The sequence below is a fragment of the Ceratotherium simum genome, chromosome 25, assembly GCF_057802395.1.
Source record: "Ceratotherium simum simum isolate JZ-2026a chromosome 25, ASM5780239v1, whole genome shotgun sequence".
Taxonomy (NCBI): domain Eukaryota; kingdom Metazoa; phylum Chordata; class Mammalia; order Perissodactyla; family Rhinocerotidae; genus Ceratotherium; species Ceratotherium simum.
Window position 1 is genome coordinate 255798 of NC_141924.1, and position 16676 is coordinate 272473.

General features: G+C 41.2%; 1 protein-coding gene across 1 annotated transcript in view; it reads left to right on the forward strand.

The window, feature by feature from the left end:
* LOC101387243 (carnitine O-palmitoyltransferase 1, muscle isoform) overlaps window positions 1-16676 on the forward strand; it is a 40347-nt gene that overhangs the window by 14285 nt on the left and 9386 nt on the right. The window contains exon 19 of the mRNA XM_087448628.1: window positions 13147-13255. Within this exon, the coding sequence (XP_087304754.1) occupies window positions 13147-13255 (109 nt within the window). The remainder of the gene's footprint in view (window positions 1-13146; window positions 13256-16676) is intronic.

The following is a 16676-nucleotide window of genomic DNA, read 5'->3' on the forward strand; positions in this document are numbered from 1 at the left end:
TCTCATCCACTCACATTTCTCATTCCGAGAGAGATCCCAGATTCTATTACACTCTTCATACCAGGCCAGACCCTTAGACCACAAGCAGGACCCCAGACCTCTGCATTCCGTACACCTCCTAATTCCTCAGTCCCCATGACCCCAATTCCCTCAAGCCCTTCACACCCAGAGTGATCCCCAACCCAGTCCCCCCACCACCACACTCCCTCTGCCCCCTAACCCCCACAGTCTGCCGTTACCCCCTTTCCCTTGGGTTTGTGTGCTGGCCCAGGCCTCCTCTCAATCCTAGTCCTGCTGTCATCCTAGGCAACCTTATCAGGAAGGAATGGTATGGACTCTAATCCCAGGGTCTTCTTCCTCCACCTCAGCTCATACCCTTTCCCTGGATCTACTTTCCAGACACATCCCTCCTCTGAGATCTGGTATCCCTCTGGCCACAGCCTCCATCCTTCTAGCTGTCTCATGCTCTATCCCCCAATCTCCTGCCCCTCAACTACATGTCCCTCTGTGCCTCTGCTTTGTCCCCACCCATCATCTTACACATCCCTTACACCACTTTCTTACTTGTGCTCTCACCTTGTCCGTCCACCACATGCACGTTTCAAGCTCCAGTTACACTCCATTCATTTTCTCTGTGTCACCCTAGGGTCTTGAGGAGCCATGTGGCCTCAGCCACACTACCACTGCTTCTCTGCTGCGTGTCTAAGCACCTCTAGGGAAGCACACAGCTTTGCCAAACCTTCATCATTCTCCTCAAACCAAGGATGTCTATACTTAGGAGAAAAACCTTTTCATTGCCATTCATGAAATGAATGAGACCTCAGGCCTGAACCTGGACCATTGGGATCCTTATCTACCTTACCCTACCCCGACCTCCTTCCCTTCCCTTACCTTCATAGGGTAAGGTGACCATTTTTCTGTCTGAGACCAGTCTCTGCACCATCAGTTACCCTTTCTCCTGATTCTTCAGCCTTTTCTGCTCAACTAGCCCTTTCCACACAGCCTAAAGACAGGCAAGTCTCTGCCTTTGTAAATTCAAAAAACAAAAAACCTTCATTTAATCACCTTCTCATTATCTCCTGTTTTTCCTACCCTCCTTGTCTAAATCTGCATGCTCTATCTATTTTGTCTAATGCTCCATTAAGTCTTTTTTCATGGAAATATTGTTACTACTTTTACTGCTCCCTTGAAGCAGGTCTCACTGAGATGACCAGTGACATCCAAATCAAATGTCCTGAATTCACTGGGCCCTTTTGTAAGATGTGACACTGGTGTAACATCTCTCAACTTAAAAGACACCTGTGACTCTACGTAACATTCTAGCTACTGGTCCGTTTCTCTGCTTCTCTTTGAACCAAAACACACAAGTTTCTACTTCTCCTCTTTCCTTCTCTTTAAACACACTTCAGTCAGGCTTTTGTCCCTGCCACTCCATGAAAGCAGCTCCTGTGAAGATCACCAGTGACCACCAGATTGTCAAATCCAATGGTCACTTTTTATTTCTTATGCTGTTTGATATGAGGCACAATTAATCACTCTTTGTTTACTTTCTTCACTTGACTTCCAAGACATCGAACTCTCCTGGTTCTTCTACCTCATTGGCTGCTGCTTTTCAGTCTCTTTTGCTGGTTCCTCTTCATCTTCCCAAACTCTAAACATTGGAGAGCTCAAACCTCTCTTCCATCTACCCTCACTTCCTAAGTGATCTCAGCTACTCCCATGACTATAAATGTCATCCAAACTTCAATGACTCCCAAATGTGGATGTTCAGCCAGGCTTTTCATCACACTCTAGATTCATATTTCCACTTGGATGTCAGCAAATACTGTTGGCTCCATTTTCACAACATATCCAGAATCCAGTCACTTCTCACTCTTTCACTACTAACACTCTGGTCCAAGCCCCATCATCCTTACCTGGAGTTTTGCAGCAGCCTCCTCTCTGCTCCACTCTGTCCACACCAGTCTATTCTCAACATTGCAGCCAGAGTAATCCTTTTTTTTTTTTTTTAAAGATTTTATTTATTTTATTTTTTCCCCCCAAAGCCCCAGTAGATAGTTGTATGTCATAGCTGCACATCCTTCTAGTTGCTATATGTGGGACTCGGCCCCAGGATGGACGGAGAAGTGGTGCCTTGATGCGCACCCAGGATCCGAACCCGGGGCACCAGCATTGCAGCGCGCGCACTTAACCACCAAGCCACAGGGCCGGCCCCAGAGTAATCCTTTTATTTATTTTTTTTTTTTTAAAGATTTTATTTATTCATTTTTTCCCCCCAAAGCCCCAGTAGATAGTTGTATGTCATAGGTTCACATCCTTCTAGTTGCTGTACGTGGGACTCGGCCTCGCGTTGGACGGAGAAGTGGTGCCTCGGGGCGCGCCCGGGATCCGAACCCGGGCCGCCAGCATCAGAGCGCGCGCACTTAACCGCTAAGCCACGGAGCCGGCCCCAGAGTAATCCTTTTAAATCGTAGTTCAAATCATGTCACCTCTGTCAAATTCCTCTAATATCACTTCATCTCACTCAGAATAAAAGCCAAAGGCCTACATAAACTGCAGTATCCTCCCCAGCTTCTCTGCCTCATCTCCTAACATCCTGCCCTCCTTCACTCCGCCCCAACATTGCTAGCCTTCTTACTCTTCCTCAACCACACCCAAGCACACTTACCCTCAAGGCCTTTATTTTTTTTTATTGATGTCATAATAGTTTATAACACTGTGAACTTTTAGTGGTACAATATTGTTTGTCAGTCACCATATAAATGCACCCCTTCACCCCTTGTGCCCATCCCCCCACGCCCTTCTCTCTGGTAACCACCAAACTGTTTTCTCTGTCCATATGTCAGTTTATCTTCCACATATGAGTGAAATCATACAGTGTTTGTCTTTCTCTGTCTGGCTTATTTCGCTTAACATAATACCCTCCAGGTCCATCCATGTTGTTGCAGATGGGACGATTTTGTCTTTTTTTATGGCTGAGTAGTATTCCATTGTATATATATGTCACATCTTCTTGATCCAATCATCAGTCAATGGACACTTGGGTTGCTTCCACTTCTTGGCTATAGTGAATAATGCTGCAATGAACATAGGGGTGCATAAGCCTCTTTGGATTGTTGATTTCAGGTTCGTTGGATAGATTCCCAGTAGTGGGATAGCTGGATCATAAGGTATTTCTATTTTTAATTTTTTGAGTAATCTCCATACTGTTTTCCATAGAGGCTGCACCAGTGTGCATTCTCACCAGCAGTGAATTAGGGTTCCCTTTTCTCCACAATCTCTCCAACGTTTGTTATTTTTTGTCTTGGTGATTATAGCCATTCTAATGGGTGTGAGGTGATATCTTAGTGTAGTTTTGATTTGCATTTCCCTGATGATTAGTGATGTTGAACATCTTTTCATGTGCCTATTGGCCATCTGTACAACTTCCTTGAAAAAATGTCTGGTCGTTTCCTCTGCCCGTTTTTTGATCGGGTTGTTTGTTTTCTGTTGTTGTTCAGTTGTGTGAGTTCTTGATATATTATGGAGATTAACCCCTTGTAAGATATATGATTTGCAAATATTTTATCCCAGCTGGTGGGTTGTCTTTTCATTTTGATTCTGGTTCCATTTGCCTTGCAGAAGCTCTTTAGTCTGTTGAAATTTCACTTGTTTATTTTTTCTTTTGTTTCCTTTGTCCATGTAGACATGGAATTCGAAAAGATCCCTCTCTGACCAGTGTCAAAGAGTGTACTGCCAGGGCCAGCCCAGTGGCTTAATGGTTAAGTTCATGCACTACGCTTCGGTGGCCTGGGGTTTGCGAGTTCAGATCATGGGCGTGGACCTACACACTGCTCATCAAGCCGTGCTGTGGCGGCATCCCACATACAAAACAGAGGAAGATTGGCACAGATGTTAGCTCAGGGACCATCTTCCTCAAGCAAAAAGGGGAAGATTGGCAACAGATGTTAGTTAGCTCAGGGCCAAACTTCCTCACCAAAAAAAAAATAAAAGAGTGTACTGCCTATATTTTCTTCCAGGAGTTTTATAGTTTCAGGTCTTACTTTCAAGTCTTTGATCCATTTTGAGTTAATTTTTGTGTATGGCGAAAGAAGATGGTCTACTTTCATTCTTTTGCATGTGGCTGTCCAGTTTTCCCAGCACCATTTATTGAAGAGACTTTCCCTTCTCCATTGTATGTTCTTAGCTCCTTTGTCAAACGTTAGCTGTCCGTAGATGTGTGGTTTTATTTCTGGGCTTTCAATTCTGTTCCATTGATCTGTGTGTCTGTTTTTGTACCAGTATCACGCTGTTTTAATTATTATAGCTTTGTAGTATATTTTGAAGTCAGGGATTGTGATGCCTCCAGCTTTGTTCTTTTTTCTCAGGATTGCTTTGGCTTTTTGGAGTCTTTTGTTGCCCCATATGAATTTTAGTATTCTTTGTGCTGTTTCCATGAAGAATGTCATTGGGGTTCTGACTGTGATTGCATTGGATCTGTAGATTGCTTTAGGTAGTATGGGCGTTTTAACTGTGTTTATTCTTCCGATCCCTGTGCATGGGATGTCTTTCCATTTCTTTATGTCATCATCAATTTCTTTCAATAGTGTCTTATAGTCTTCCTTGTATAGGTCTATCACCTTCTTGGTTAAAAATATTCCTAGATATTTTATTCTTTTTGTTGCGATTGTAAATGGGATTGTCTTCTTGAGTTCTCTTTCTGTTAGTTCATTGTTGGTATATAGAAATGCAACTGATTTTTGTAAGTTGATTTTGTACTCTGCAATGTTGCTGTAGTTGTTGATTATTTCTAATAGTTTTCCGATGGATCCTTTAGGGTTTTCTATATATAAAATCATGTCGTCTGCAAACAGCGAGAGTTTCAGTTCTTCGTTGCCTATTTGGATTCCTTTCATTCCTTTTTCTTGCCTAATTGCTCTGGCCAAAACCTCCAGTACTGTGTTGAATAAGAGTGGCGAGAGTGGGCACCCTTGTCTTGTTCCTGTTCTCAGAGGAATGGCTTTCAGTTTTTCCCTGTTGAGTATGATGTTGGCTGTGGGTTTGTCATATATGGCCTTTATTATGTTAAGGTACTTTCCTTCTATACCCATTTTGTTGAGAATTTTTATCATAAATGGATATTGGATTTTGTCAAATGCTTTCTCTGCATCTGTCGAGATGATCATGTGGTTTTTATTCCTCATTTTGTTAATGTGGTGTATCACATTGACTGATTTGCAGATATTGAACCATCCCTGTGTCTCTGGTATAAATCCCACTTGATCATGGTGTATAATCTTTTTGATGTATTGCTGTATTCGGTTTGCCAATATTTTGTTGAGGATTTTTGCATCTATGTTCATCAGCGATATTGGCCTATAATTTTCCTTCTTTATGTTGTTCTTATGTGTTAGGAAGTGTTCCCCATCTTCCTCTATCTTTTGGAATAGTTTGAGAAGGATAGGTATTAAATCTTCTTTGAATGTTTGGTAAAATTCTCCAGAGAAGCAATTTGGTCCTGGACTTTTATTTTTTGGGAGGTTTTTGATTACTGTTTCAATCTCTTTACTTGTGATTGGTCTGTTCAGATTCTCTATTTTCTCTATTTTTTCTTGATTCAGTTTTGGGAGGTTTTATGAGTCTAAGAATTTATCCATTTCTTCTATATTGTCCAATTTGTTGGCATATAGTTTTTCATAGTATTCTCTTATAATCCTTTATATTTCTGTGGTGTCTGTTGTAGTTTCTCCTCTTTCGTTTCTAATTTTATTTATTTGAGCCTTCCCTCTTTTTTCTTTAGTGAGTCTGGCTAAGGGTTTGTCAATTTTGTTTATCTTCTCAAAGAACCAGCTGTTTCATTGATTCTTTCTACTGTTACTTTGGTTTCAATTTCATTTATTTCTGCTCTAATTTTTATTATTTCCCTCCTTCTGCTGACTTTGTTCTTCTTTTTCTAATTCTGTTAGGTGTAGTTTAAGGTTGATTATGTGGGGTTTTTCTTGTTTGTTAAGGTGGACCTGTATTGCTATGAGTTTCCCTCTCAGGACCACTTTTGCTGCATCCCGTATGAGTTGGTATGGTGTATTTTCATTTTCATTTGTCTCCAGATATTTTTTGATTTCTCCTTTAATTTCTTCACTGATCCATTGGTTGTTCAGTAGCATATTGTTTAGTCTCCAGACCTTTGTCATTTTCCCAGTTTTTTCTTGTAGTTGATTTCCAGTTTCTCAAGGGATTTTTTTTTTCCTATTCCCTCTGCACAGAATTCTTCCCCAAGGTAACCGTAGGGGTCACGTGTTCACTTTTTTTGAGTCTATTTCAAGATTCACCTTCTCAGAAGGGATTTCCATAGTTCACTATGTATGGAGTAGCTCCTCCCACTCCATTACTCTGTAGCCTCCCTTACCCTGCTTTATTTTCTCTATAGCACTTATTACCACCTGAAATTTTATTTATTCCTGTGTTTATTGCCTGTCTTCCTAGACTAGAATGTAAACTCCACAAGGGCAGGGATTATTGTCTGTTTTGTTGCTGATATACTCCTAGCACATAAAACAGTGCCTGACATTCAATAAATATTTGTTGACTAAATGAATTAGTTTGTCAGTTCTTTCTCTCTTCCATTGGTTTCAAGTATACACTCCCCATTTCCCTACATTTATGACTATTTATCAGTGCCTTTTATGGGCTTGTTTCCTTCTCCTCTTAAGTGCTGATGTTTTTAAGAGTTTCTTCCTAGTCCCATTTTCTCTTCTACTTTTATACATTCACTGTGAATAATTTCATCTCTTCCCATAATTTAAACCATCAAAATCTTTATTTTCAGTTTAGCGTCTCTCCAGGGCTCTAATCCTGTATTTCTTTTTTTTTTTTAAAGATTTTTTTATTTATTTTATTTTTTCCCCCCAAAGCCCCAGTAGATAGTTGTATGTCATAGCTGCACATCCTTCTAGTTGCTGTATGTGGGACTCGGCCTCGGGATGGACGGAGAAGTGGTGCCTCGATGCGCACCCGGGATCCGAACCCGGGCCACCAGCATCGCAGCACGCGCACTTAACCACCAAGCCACAGGGCCGGCCCTAATCCTGTATTTCAACCACATGTGAAATAGCTCTGCCTGGGCACCCCATAGGCACCATACACTCAAGCTGCCCCAAAATTGAACTTATTAGCCTCCCCATCTCATCCCTCCACCCCCATTCTTTCTCCTCCTTTGCTCCATCCATCTTGATAGTCAGGCTCAAAACCACCCACTGTGTTGTTTGAGGCAATTGCAAGAAAATATAGTGCTGAAGAGCTCCATCTCTAGAATCAAACAGGACTGGGTTTGAACGTAGCTCTGCTACTGTTTAACTGTGTGACTTTGGTTAGATTCTTCTGTAATCCTCGGTTTCCTCATCTGTACAATGGGGAGTAATAGCACTTACTTCGTAGCATTGTTGTAAGGATGAAATCAGTCAATGCTTGTTGAGAATTTACACGGTTCCTGGCACCTATTAGCATGAAATAAATGTTGAATTCATATCTCTTTCTCATCTAATTCTAGCAAATTTCCTGAGCAACTACTCTGTGTAGACCTACTGTTTCACATACAGTCACGCCAACTATTTAATTTGGTAGGTTTGGGTGCCTACTGTATGCATAGCTATGTACATCTTCACAATAATCTGCAAAGGAGCTATCATTTCCACTTTATCGAAGAGGAAACTGAGACTTCAAGAGATTGGATAACTTTCCAGGGTCCCACAGCCAGTAAATGGCAGAGCCTGGATTCTAGCCCAGGCTTTCAGGGTACACAGAACTTTTCTCTAGTTGCTTACTACATTTTATCAGTTCTGTTCGCCATATATTTATCAATAATTTATTGAATACCAGGAGCATAGTGTGTGAGAGCACAGACTGCTGGGGCCCAATTCTCAGATCTGTGTGCATTTGCTGTCCAACCTTAAGCAACTTAGTTAACTTCTCTGAGGCTTGTTTTTCTCATCTGTAAATGGAATAATAATAGGACTTACCTTATAGGGTTCTTATAAAGATTTAAATGCTTAAAATATTGTCTCACTAGAAGTAGATATAGAAGCTGTACGAATGTAAAAGAGGTGCAGACCGACCTTCAGAGTTGGCTGGTGGGAAATGTAAGGAAAGACTTCTAGAAGAAGTGACCCTTGAGCCGAGTCTTAAAAAACAAGAAAGAGCGAGAGAAGGGCATTTCAGGCAGTAGAATAATGATATGTGTAAAGGCATGGAGGCAAGAGAGAACATGGTGTTTTCAGAATTCTCAGTGACATGGCTGTAAGGGCCATTTTATGTGAGAAGGCTTTGGTTTGAAACTGAGTAAGGACTTTTTGATGAATGGCTATTGCTCTTCAAAGAATCCTGCTTTACAACAATTTTTTTTTTCCTCACCAGACTGATTTCCTTGATGGCAGGGACTGTGTACTCACTCTTTTTTTTGTGAGGAAGATTAGCCCTGAGGTAACATCTGTTGGCAATCCTCCTCTTTTTGCTGAGGAAGATTGACCCTGGGCTAACATCCGTGCCTATCTTCCTCTACTTTATATGTGGGACATCTGCCACAGGCTTGATAAGTGGTGTGTTGGTCCGTGCCGGGGATCCGAACCTGGAAACCCTGGGCCACTGAAGCAGAGCACGAGAACTTAACCACTATGCCACCGGACTGGCCCCTGTACTTACTTTCTTTTTAATACTTAGTTTCTGTAGTACTGCTTGGCATATAGTAGGTACCCAAATTTGCCAAATTAAATATTTGATATGACTGAAGCTTAGGGTGTATATGAGGACAGGGGTAGATATTGATAAATATGAGCTTTGGTGCCTTTTAAGTCACTATTTAGGGGCCGGCCCTGTGGCTTAGCGGTTGGGTGCGCGCGCTCCGCTGCTGGTGGCCCGGGTTCGGATCCCGGGCACGCACCGACGCACCGCTTCTCCGGCCATGCTGAGGCCGCGTCCCACATACATCAACTAGAAGGATGTGCAGCTATGACATACAACTATCTACTGGGGCTTTGGGGGAAAAAAAAATAAATAAATAAAATCTTTAAGTCACTATTTAGGCAGAGAAAAGACTCTGAATGTTTACTTTGGTCTTAAAAATTAGTATTTTATTAAAGTTACTAATTTAAAAATCCAGGCTTCCTTGAACATTTAAGTTTAGTTTATAAATCTTATTCTAAATAAGATTATTTGTTAGATTTTTTAATTCTAAATAAGATTATCTTATTCTAAACTCTTAATCTTGTTCAAGGTCTAGCAAATTTTAATAGTAACTTAATGTTTTTATTCTATGTACATTTATTCATTTAACTATAAACTTAATATATTCAATTTCTTTGGTACCTCAATTGTCGTAACAAACCTTCCCACTTTATTAAATAATTCTTATAAATATCCTAAGTCAAACTTATAGGGGCCGTCCCGTGGCTTAGCGGTTAAGTGCACGCACTCTGCTGCTGGCGGCCCGGGTTCGGATCCCGGGCGCACAGCAACGTACCGCTTCTCTGGCCATGCTGAGGCCGCATCCCACATACAGCAACTAGAAGGATGTGCAACTATGACATACAGCTATCTACTGGGGCTCTGGCGGAAAAATAAATAAATAAAATTATTTTAAAAAAAACGTATAAATATGATGAGCCTCACCTTCTCTTAAATGTCCTAAAACTCTTTATAAACTTACTAAGATTTTGACTTACAATTACAACCCATAATCAATTACACATTTTAAACTGGAATGACAAAGCTGACCTGTTATTCTAATAGGCCAAATTCGCTTAAACATACAAATGCGTAAAATACCCAATATTCACAATAATTCTAGTTTTTTTATGCTCTTAAACATTTTCTATCTTAATTCCCTACCTTCTCAGCATTGTAAGTTACTCACCCATTAAGGAAGTACCTATATTATCGCATACAATTTTTGGAGTTCCCTTCTCTTGTACTTTTTAGAGTTGTCTTCTCAGCTTGCTGACATTTCATAATGATCAGAGGACATTGGCTGGGATCCAGTGACTCTCTGGGAGTCTGGGCTTGACTTCCAGAACATGACTCTCCTGGTTCTCCTTCTACCTCTCTGGCCCCTTTTCCTCAGTCTCTTTGGCTGGTTCCTTTGCCTTCATCTTGATGTTGGCCTCTTCTCCATTTGCATCCTCTCCCTTGATCTTACCCGTTCTCACGTCTTTAAATATCACCTATATGCTGATGACTCCCAAATTTCTATCTCTAGCCTACCCTCTCCCCTGAATTCATTTATCTAGCTGCCTACTCAACATCCCCACATGGATGCCTCATAGGTATCTTAAGCTTAGTATGTTCAAAACTGAGTTCTTTCTACCCCATGCAAACCAGCTTCTTCCAGTCTTACCCCATCTCAGTTAATGGTACCGCCATTTCTGGTTACCCAGTCAAAAACGTTAGCGTTGTCCCTGATTCCACATTGACTCATCAGCAAATCTTGTCAGCCCTGTCCTCAACATATACCCTAAATCATCCTCCTCCATACTAATTTCATCACTCCTATGCTGATCTGAGCTGTTATTATCTCTCACCTGCATTATTCCAGTGGCCTCCTAACTAGTCTCCCTGCCTTCACCCATGTGCATACAAGCTATTCTCAACCTAGTGGTTTATTAACATGTAAATCAGATTATCACACTCCACGCTCCCACCTCATTGAAAGAAAAAGCCAAAGTCATTTCAATGGCCTACAAGGCCCACCATAATTCCACTCCCCAGGTTTTGACCTCATCTTCTGCTACTCTCCCCTTTACTCTCTCTGTGCCAACTACACTGCCCTCGTTGCTCTTCCTGCAGCTCATCCAGCAGGCTCCTAGCTCAGGGCCTTTGTTCTTACTGTTTTCTCTGCCTGGCTGCGCTTTTCCCCAGATATCTGTGTGGCTCATTCCTTTACTTCTTCCAGGTCTTTAGTCAAAATCACTTCAGCGAGGCTTTCCCTGCACACTTATTTAAATTGCAGCACCACCCTACACATACTCCCACCTTCCACATCTGGTTGACTTTTTTTCTTTAGTACTTATCCCTTCCTTATATTTATTTTGCTATTAATATTTTTTATTGCCTCCTTTCCCCACTACAATATAAATTCCACGAGAACAAGGATTTTAATCTGTTTTGTTCACTGCTGTATCTTCAGACTCTAAAATAGAGCTCAATAAATATGTGTTGAATTTATGGGTAAAAAAATATAACTGGAACTTTATAACTTAATGAATTGAGCAAGTAGCCCACACATTACCTACCTCTTTGCCTTCACAGATTTTTGTAACCACCACATGATAGAATTATTTTATTCCATTTTGCATTTCTTTAGCTCTTTTGTGAGAAAATTGTAGAGATTTTTTTTTAACTTTACAGAGTTTTGTGTTATTTTCATGGGTCTTTTTTCATTACATCTCTTGGAAATATACAACCCTTGTAGATTTTAAATAATATCTCATTATATTATGAATCTCTCAAGGCTTTTGTCAGTTATTTGGCCACAACTCGGAACTGGATGAAAATGGGAGCAGTCAGGAGCTAGATTGTGAAGGATCTTATATCTATAGTAAAGAGATTTATTTTATCCTGAAAGAAATAGGGAGCTATTGAAGGATTTCAGAGTTGCGTGGTCAGATTTGCATGTTAGGAAAGGTCATTCTGGAGATGAACCGTAAAATGGATTGTACAAGATGAAGCTACAAGCAGGAAGACCAGTGAGGAGTCTATGACAGTAGTCTAAGTGAAAGGTGAACAGAGCCTGTAGCATTAGTTCTAAACTTTATATCTCAGGTCCAACTTTTCTCCTGAACTCCAGGCCCATATATTCAACTGCCGATTTGAATCTCCACTTGGAGGCGTAATAGGCATCTCATATTAATATGTTAAAAATAGAGCTCTTGGTTTCCCTTCTAATCTCCTCTCCTAGTATTCCCCATTTCGGTTAATAACACCACCATCTATCAAGTTATTCTCACCAAAATTAGGAGTCATTTTGATTTCTCTCTTCCCATCACTTGCCCCTGCAAACCTAGACGTATCAAATCCTCTACCAAATTTTGTTGGCTCATCTTCCAAAATATAACCCAAACCCTTCCACTTCTCACCATTTCTATTATTACCACCTAGTCCAAGCCACTGTCATCTCTAGACCACTCTGCTGCCCTCCTGACTAACTAGTCTTCCCACTCTTGCCTCTTCTCAACCTTTTGAAACAGTCCATTTTCCAAACAGCAGCTGAAGTCATTATTTTAAAATATAATCACATAATCCCCAGCTGTCAACGTCTGGTGGCTTTCCCTCACGCTCAAAATAAAACCAAAGTTCTTGCCTGCTTAGCTGATCTCATCTCATACCACTCCTCTCCTCAACCTCATCCTACACTTTCTTTCTGTTCCTTAAAACACAGCAGGGCCACTCCTACCTTTTCCTGAGCCATCCCCTCTGTGTAGAATTCTTCCCCCAGATTTTTACCTGCCAGCTCCTTTTTGTCATTCAGGTATCAGTTCAAATGTCACTTTGTTAGAAAGGACTTCTCTGACTTTACAAGCTAAAGCACCTTCCCCATGAAAGATCCTCTTTATTACACCGCCCTGCTTTATTTTCTTTGTAGCAGTGACCACAAACTGAAGGTATATTTACAAACCTGCTAACATGTTTGTTATCCGTCTCTCCCCCTGGAATGGAAGCTCCATGAGAGCATGGGTTTTGTCTATCTGGATCCACAAATAAACTGCAGTATCACAGAGCCATAGTAGGTGTCTGGCACATAGTAGATGCTTAGTAAATCTATAAGCGATGATGGATAAGAGAATGGCCCTCAGTGAAAGCAGCAACCTTGGAGAGAGGGAGAAGGGACTGATAGGAGAGGCTTTAAAGAGCTGGGCCAAGCTATGAGTTCCACAAGGGCAAGGTTTAGTTCACTGGTGGCTCCCAAGCACTGGGCCTTCCTGACGCATAAATGACTAAACATTTATTCCATGAACAAATAAAATTGGTGAGTTTCAGTGACCACTTAGGTCAGGAAGATAAGAGAAGAAGGAATTAAAGATGACCTCAGGTTTCTGGCTTGGGCTACCCAGCTGTGAGTAGTGGAGCTGGAATTGAAATGTTGATCTGTCTCACTTCATCTTCTTTCTGTGCACTGGCTAGATGGCTGACTCTGACCCTGGGGAAAGAAACTATGACAACATGCTGAAAATGCTGTCAGACCTGAATAAAGACTTGGAAAAGCTATTGGAAGAGATGGAGAAAATCTCAGGTAGGATATTTTCCCAGGGAGAGTGCCTTCCCCCTTCTTTCCAGTAGCTCAGATCCTCCTGACACTTCTTTTTTTTTTTTTTTTTTTTTTGAGGAAGATCAGCCCTGAGCTAACATCCATGCTAATCCTCCTCTTTTTGCTGCTTTTTGCTGAGGAAGACCGGCTCTGAGCTAACATCCATTGCCAATCCTCTTCCTTTTTTTATCCCCCACAAAGCCCCGGTAGATAGTTGTATGTCATAGTTGCACATCCTTCTAGTTGCTGTATGTGGGACGCGGCCTCAGCATGACCGGAGAAGTGGTGCGTCGGTGCATGCCCGGGATCCGAACCCGGGCCGCCAGTAGCGGAGCACGGGTACTTAACCGCTAAGCCACGGGCCGGCCCCTCCTGACACTTCTGAACTCAAAACAAGTGCCTTCTTAACAAGGCTTTCCGTGACCACCTCTCAACTTCTGTACCACTACACAATTTGACACTTACCACTGAATATTGCCTTAAATTGTTTTCTAATTATTTTATGTGTGTTTGCATCTTATTCCTACAGCTGTACTGTTATCTTCTTGAGGGCAGAAATAGTGACTTCTTCTTTTGTAACTGGGCACAGTGCCCGACCCAAACTCAAATACTCAGCAAACGATAAATGATATTAATATAATACCTGTAGAAAGAATTGGAACACTCTTTCTGTGAATTTGTGAATTGTTTAAATAAAAAGAGTTCAGGGGCCGGCCCAGTGGCGCAGTGGTTAAGTGTGCGCGCTCCGCTTTGGCGGCCTGGGGTTTACAGGTTCGGATCCCGGGCGCACACCAACGCACCACTTGTCAAGCCATGCTGTGGCGGCATCCCACATAAAATAGAGGAAGATGGGCACAGATGTCAGCCCAGGGCCACTCTTCCTCAGCAAAAAAGGGGAGGATTGGCTTCGGCTGTTAGCTCAGGGCTGGTCTTCCTTACACACGAAAAAGAGTTCAGAGTGATAGCGCTAAGACTAGTAAGCTGCTGAAATGAGAGGTACAGCTCAGTGGAATAAAGCAGCAATATAGTTGAACAAATTTTTCCATTTTTGGAAAAGAATGTTAATCTGTTATTATATTCAACATGTTTCCACTAAGTGGTAACCTGCAGTGGTAGTGATACCATTATAATTTCTTCAATTTGTTCCTTACTAATTCAGAATATGTATAATTCTTATAATTTGTGAGCCTAAGTTTTGCTAGAGAAAATCAGAATGTAAAACAAATTTTAGAAAGCATGCATACTCTACTCAAATGAAAACAAACCATTTTTAGGGACATTGCTAGTTTGCAGACAATCTCCATTCATGACAACTGGCTTTAGAAAATTTCTACTGAGAAATGTTTGCAATTTTTTTGCCTATGTACTTGAAAGGTTTTTATTTATTTTTTAAACTACCTTTTTAAAAAAGTTCTATAATTCATTTTCCACGATAAGTTATATAATTCCTTCAATCTAATTAAATATTCTCTTATTTAACAGCATTTACTGAGCACCTACTATGTGCCATTCTAGGAATACAAAGTTGAATAGAGATGCTCCTTCATTAGTAGAAGTGGGTGGGGGCTGGAAACAGACATCAAGAGACTAATTATAATTTAAATATATAAATTAAAATTAAAACACGTTTTAATTTTGTATTAAAATTATATTCTGGCAAATACTAATAATGGTGTACACTGAGTCCTGGGGAGGAAGCAGAGAAGGAGAGGCTGACTGCTTGGGGAGGCAAGTGAGGCTTTGAACAGAGCATTAGGGAAGGAGTAGAGATTGGACAGATGAGGTAGGAGTGCTGGGGGTAGAGAGGATGGGCAGTCCAGCAGAAGAGATAGCCAAGGCCATGTGCCCATGAGGGAAGGCCTGATGTAATCAGGGAGCCAGATTAGCACATGGGATTCACAAAGTGGCAGGCCGAAGAAAGAAGAGGCTGAAAAGATAAGAAGGATCTTCAAGGCCAAGCTACAGAGTGTTACCTTTCTTGTCTAGGTAATAGGGAGCCATTTGGGATTTGAAGGAAGAGGCTAGTGTTTTAGAAAGATACCTCTGGTAACAATGTGAGGGATGGTTTGGAGAGGGAAGACTGGAGGCAGGAAGACCAATTAGAAAGCTTTTGCAGAACTAAAGACTTAAAAGGAGCTAGCCTGGGGCCGGCCCCGTGGCTTAGTGGTTAAGTGCGTGCGCTCCGCTACTGGCGGCCCAGGTTCGGATCCCGGGTGTGCACCGACGCACTGCTTCTCCGGCCATGCTGAGGCCGCGTCCCACATACAGCAACTAGAAGGATGTGCAACTATGACATACAACTATCTACTGGGGCTTTGGGGAAAAAAAAGGAGGATTGGCAATAGATGTTAGCTCAGAGCCGGTCTTCCTCAGCAAAAAGAGGAAGATTGGCATGGATGTTAGCTCAGGGCTGATCTTCCTCACAAAAAAAAAAAAAAAAGGAGCTAGCCTTAACTCAGTCTTGAGAGAACAAGAAGGGAATAGCAGATTTGTGATAGAATCTCTGAATTGTAAGAACTCTTTATGTATTAAGAATATAAAGTCATTGTTCAAAATTGTAGTAAATATTTTTCCCAATTTGTTATTTTCCTTTTAATTTTGTATGTGAACTTTGAATTGAGTGCTATGTTCATTTACTTTTTTTCCTTTTTAAGTCATGAAAACACTGGGGCTGTGGATTTATCTCTAAATGTATCTAAAGGAGCTATCTAAAAAGATGTCTCCTTTACCGTAACCCATAAGCTTTGATAAATAGTGTTCTTGTTTTTTAAGTTACCTTTGTTTAGGTATAATTTATGAACAGTAAAATAAACATATTTTAAGTGTACAGTTCACTGAGTTTAGCCAAATGTATACACAGGTGTAATCAACACTACTGTTGAAATACAGGACATTTCTATAACTCCAAAAGGTTTCCTTCTGCCCTTCCCCAGCAGCAGGCAACAACTGATGTACTTTCCTAGAGTTTCATATAAATGGAATCACACAGTGTATACTCTTGTGTCTGGCTTCTTTTGCTCACCAGGTCCAGTCAGCATAATATCATCAGCGTAATGGACCAGCTTGATGTCCCGATGAAGGGAAAGGCAATTAAGGTCCCTGATGACTAAATTATGAAATAGAGCTGGGGAGTTGATATACCTGAGTTAGGATAGTGAAGATGTATTGTTAGCATTGTCAGCTGAAAACAAACTGCTTCGGGTGGTCTTTATTAATAGGTACAGAGAAAAAAGTATTTGCCAGATCAATAGCTGCATACCAGGTACCAGAGGATGTGTTAATTTGGGTAAGCAACAAAACCATATCTGGAACAGCAGCTACAACTGGAGTCACCACCTGGTTGAGTTTATGATAATCCACTGTCATTCTTCAAGATCTGTCTTCTGCACAGGCCAAATAGGCAAGT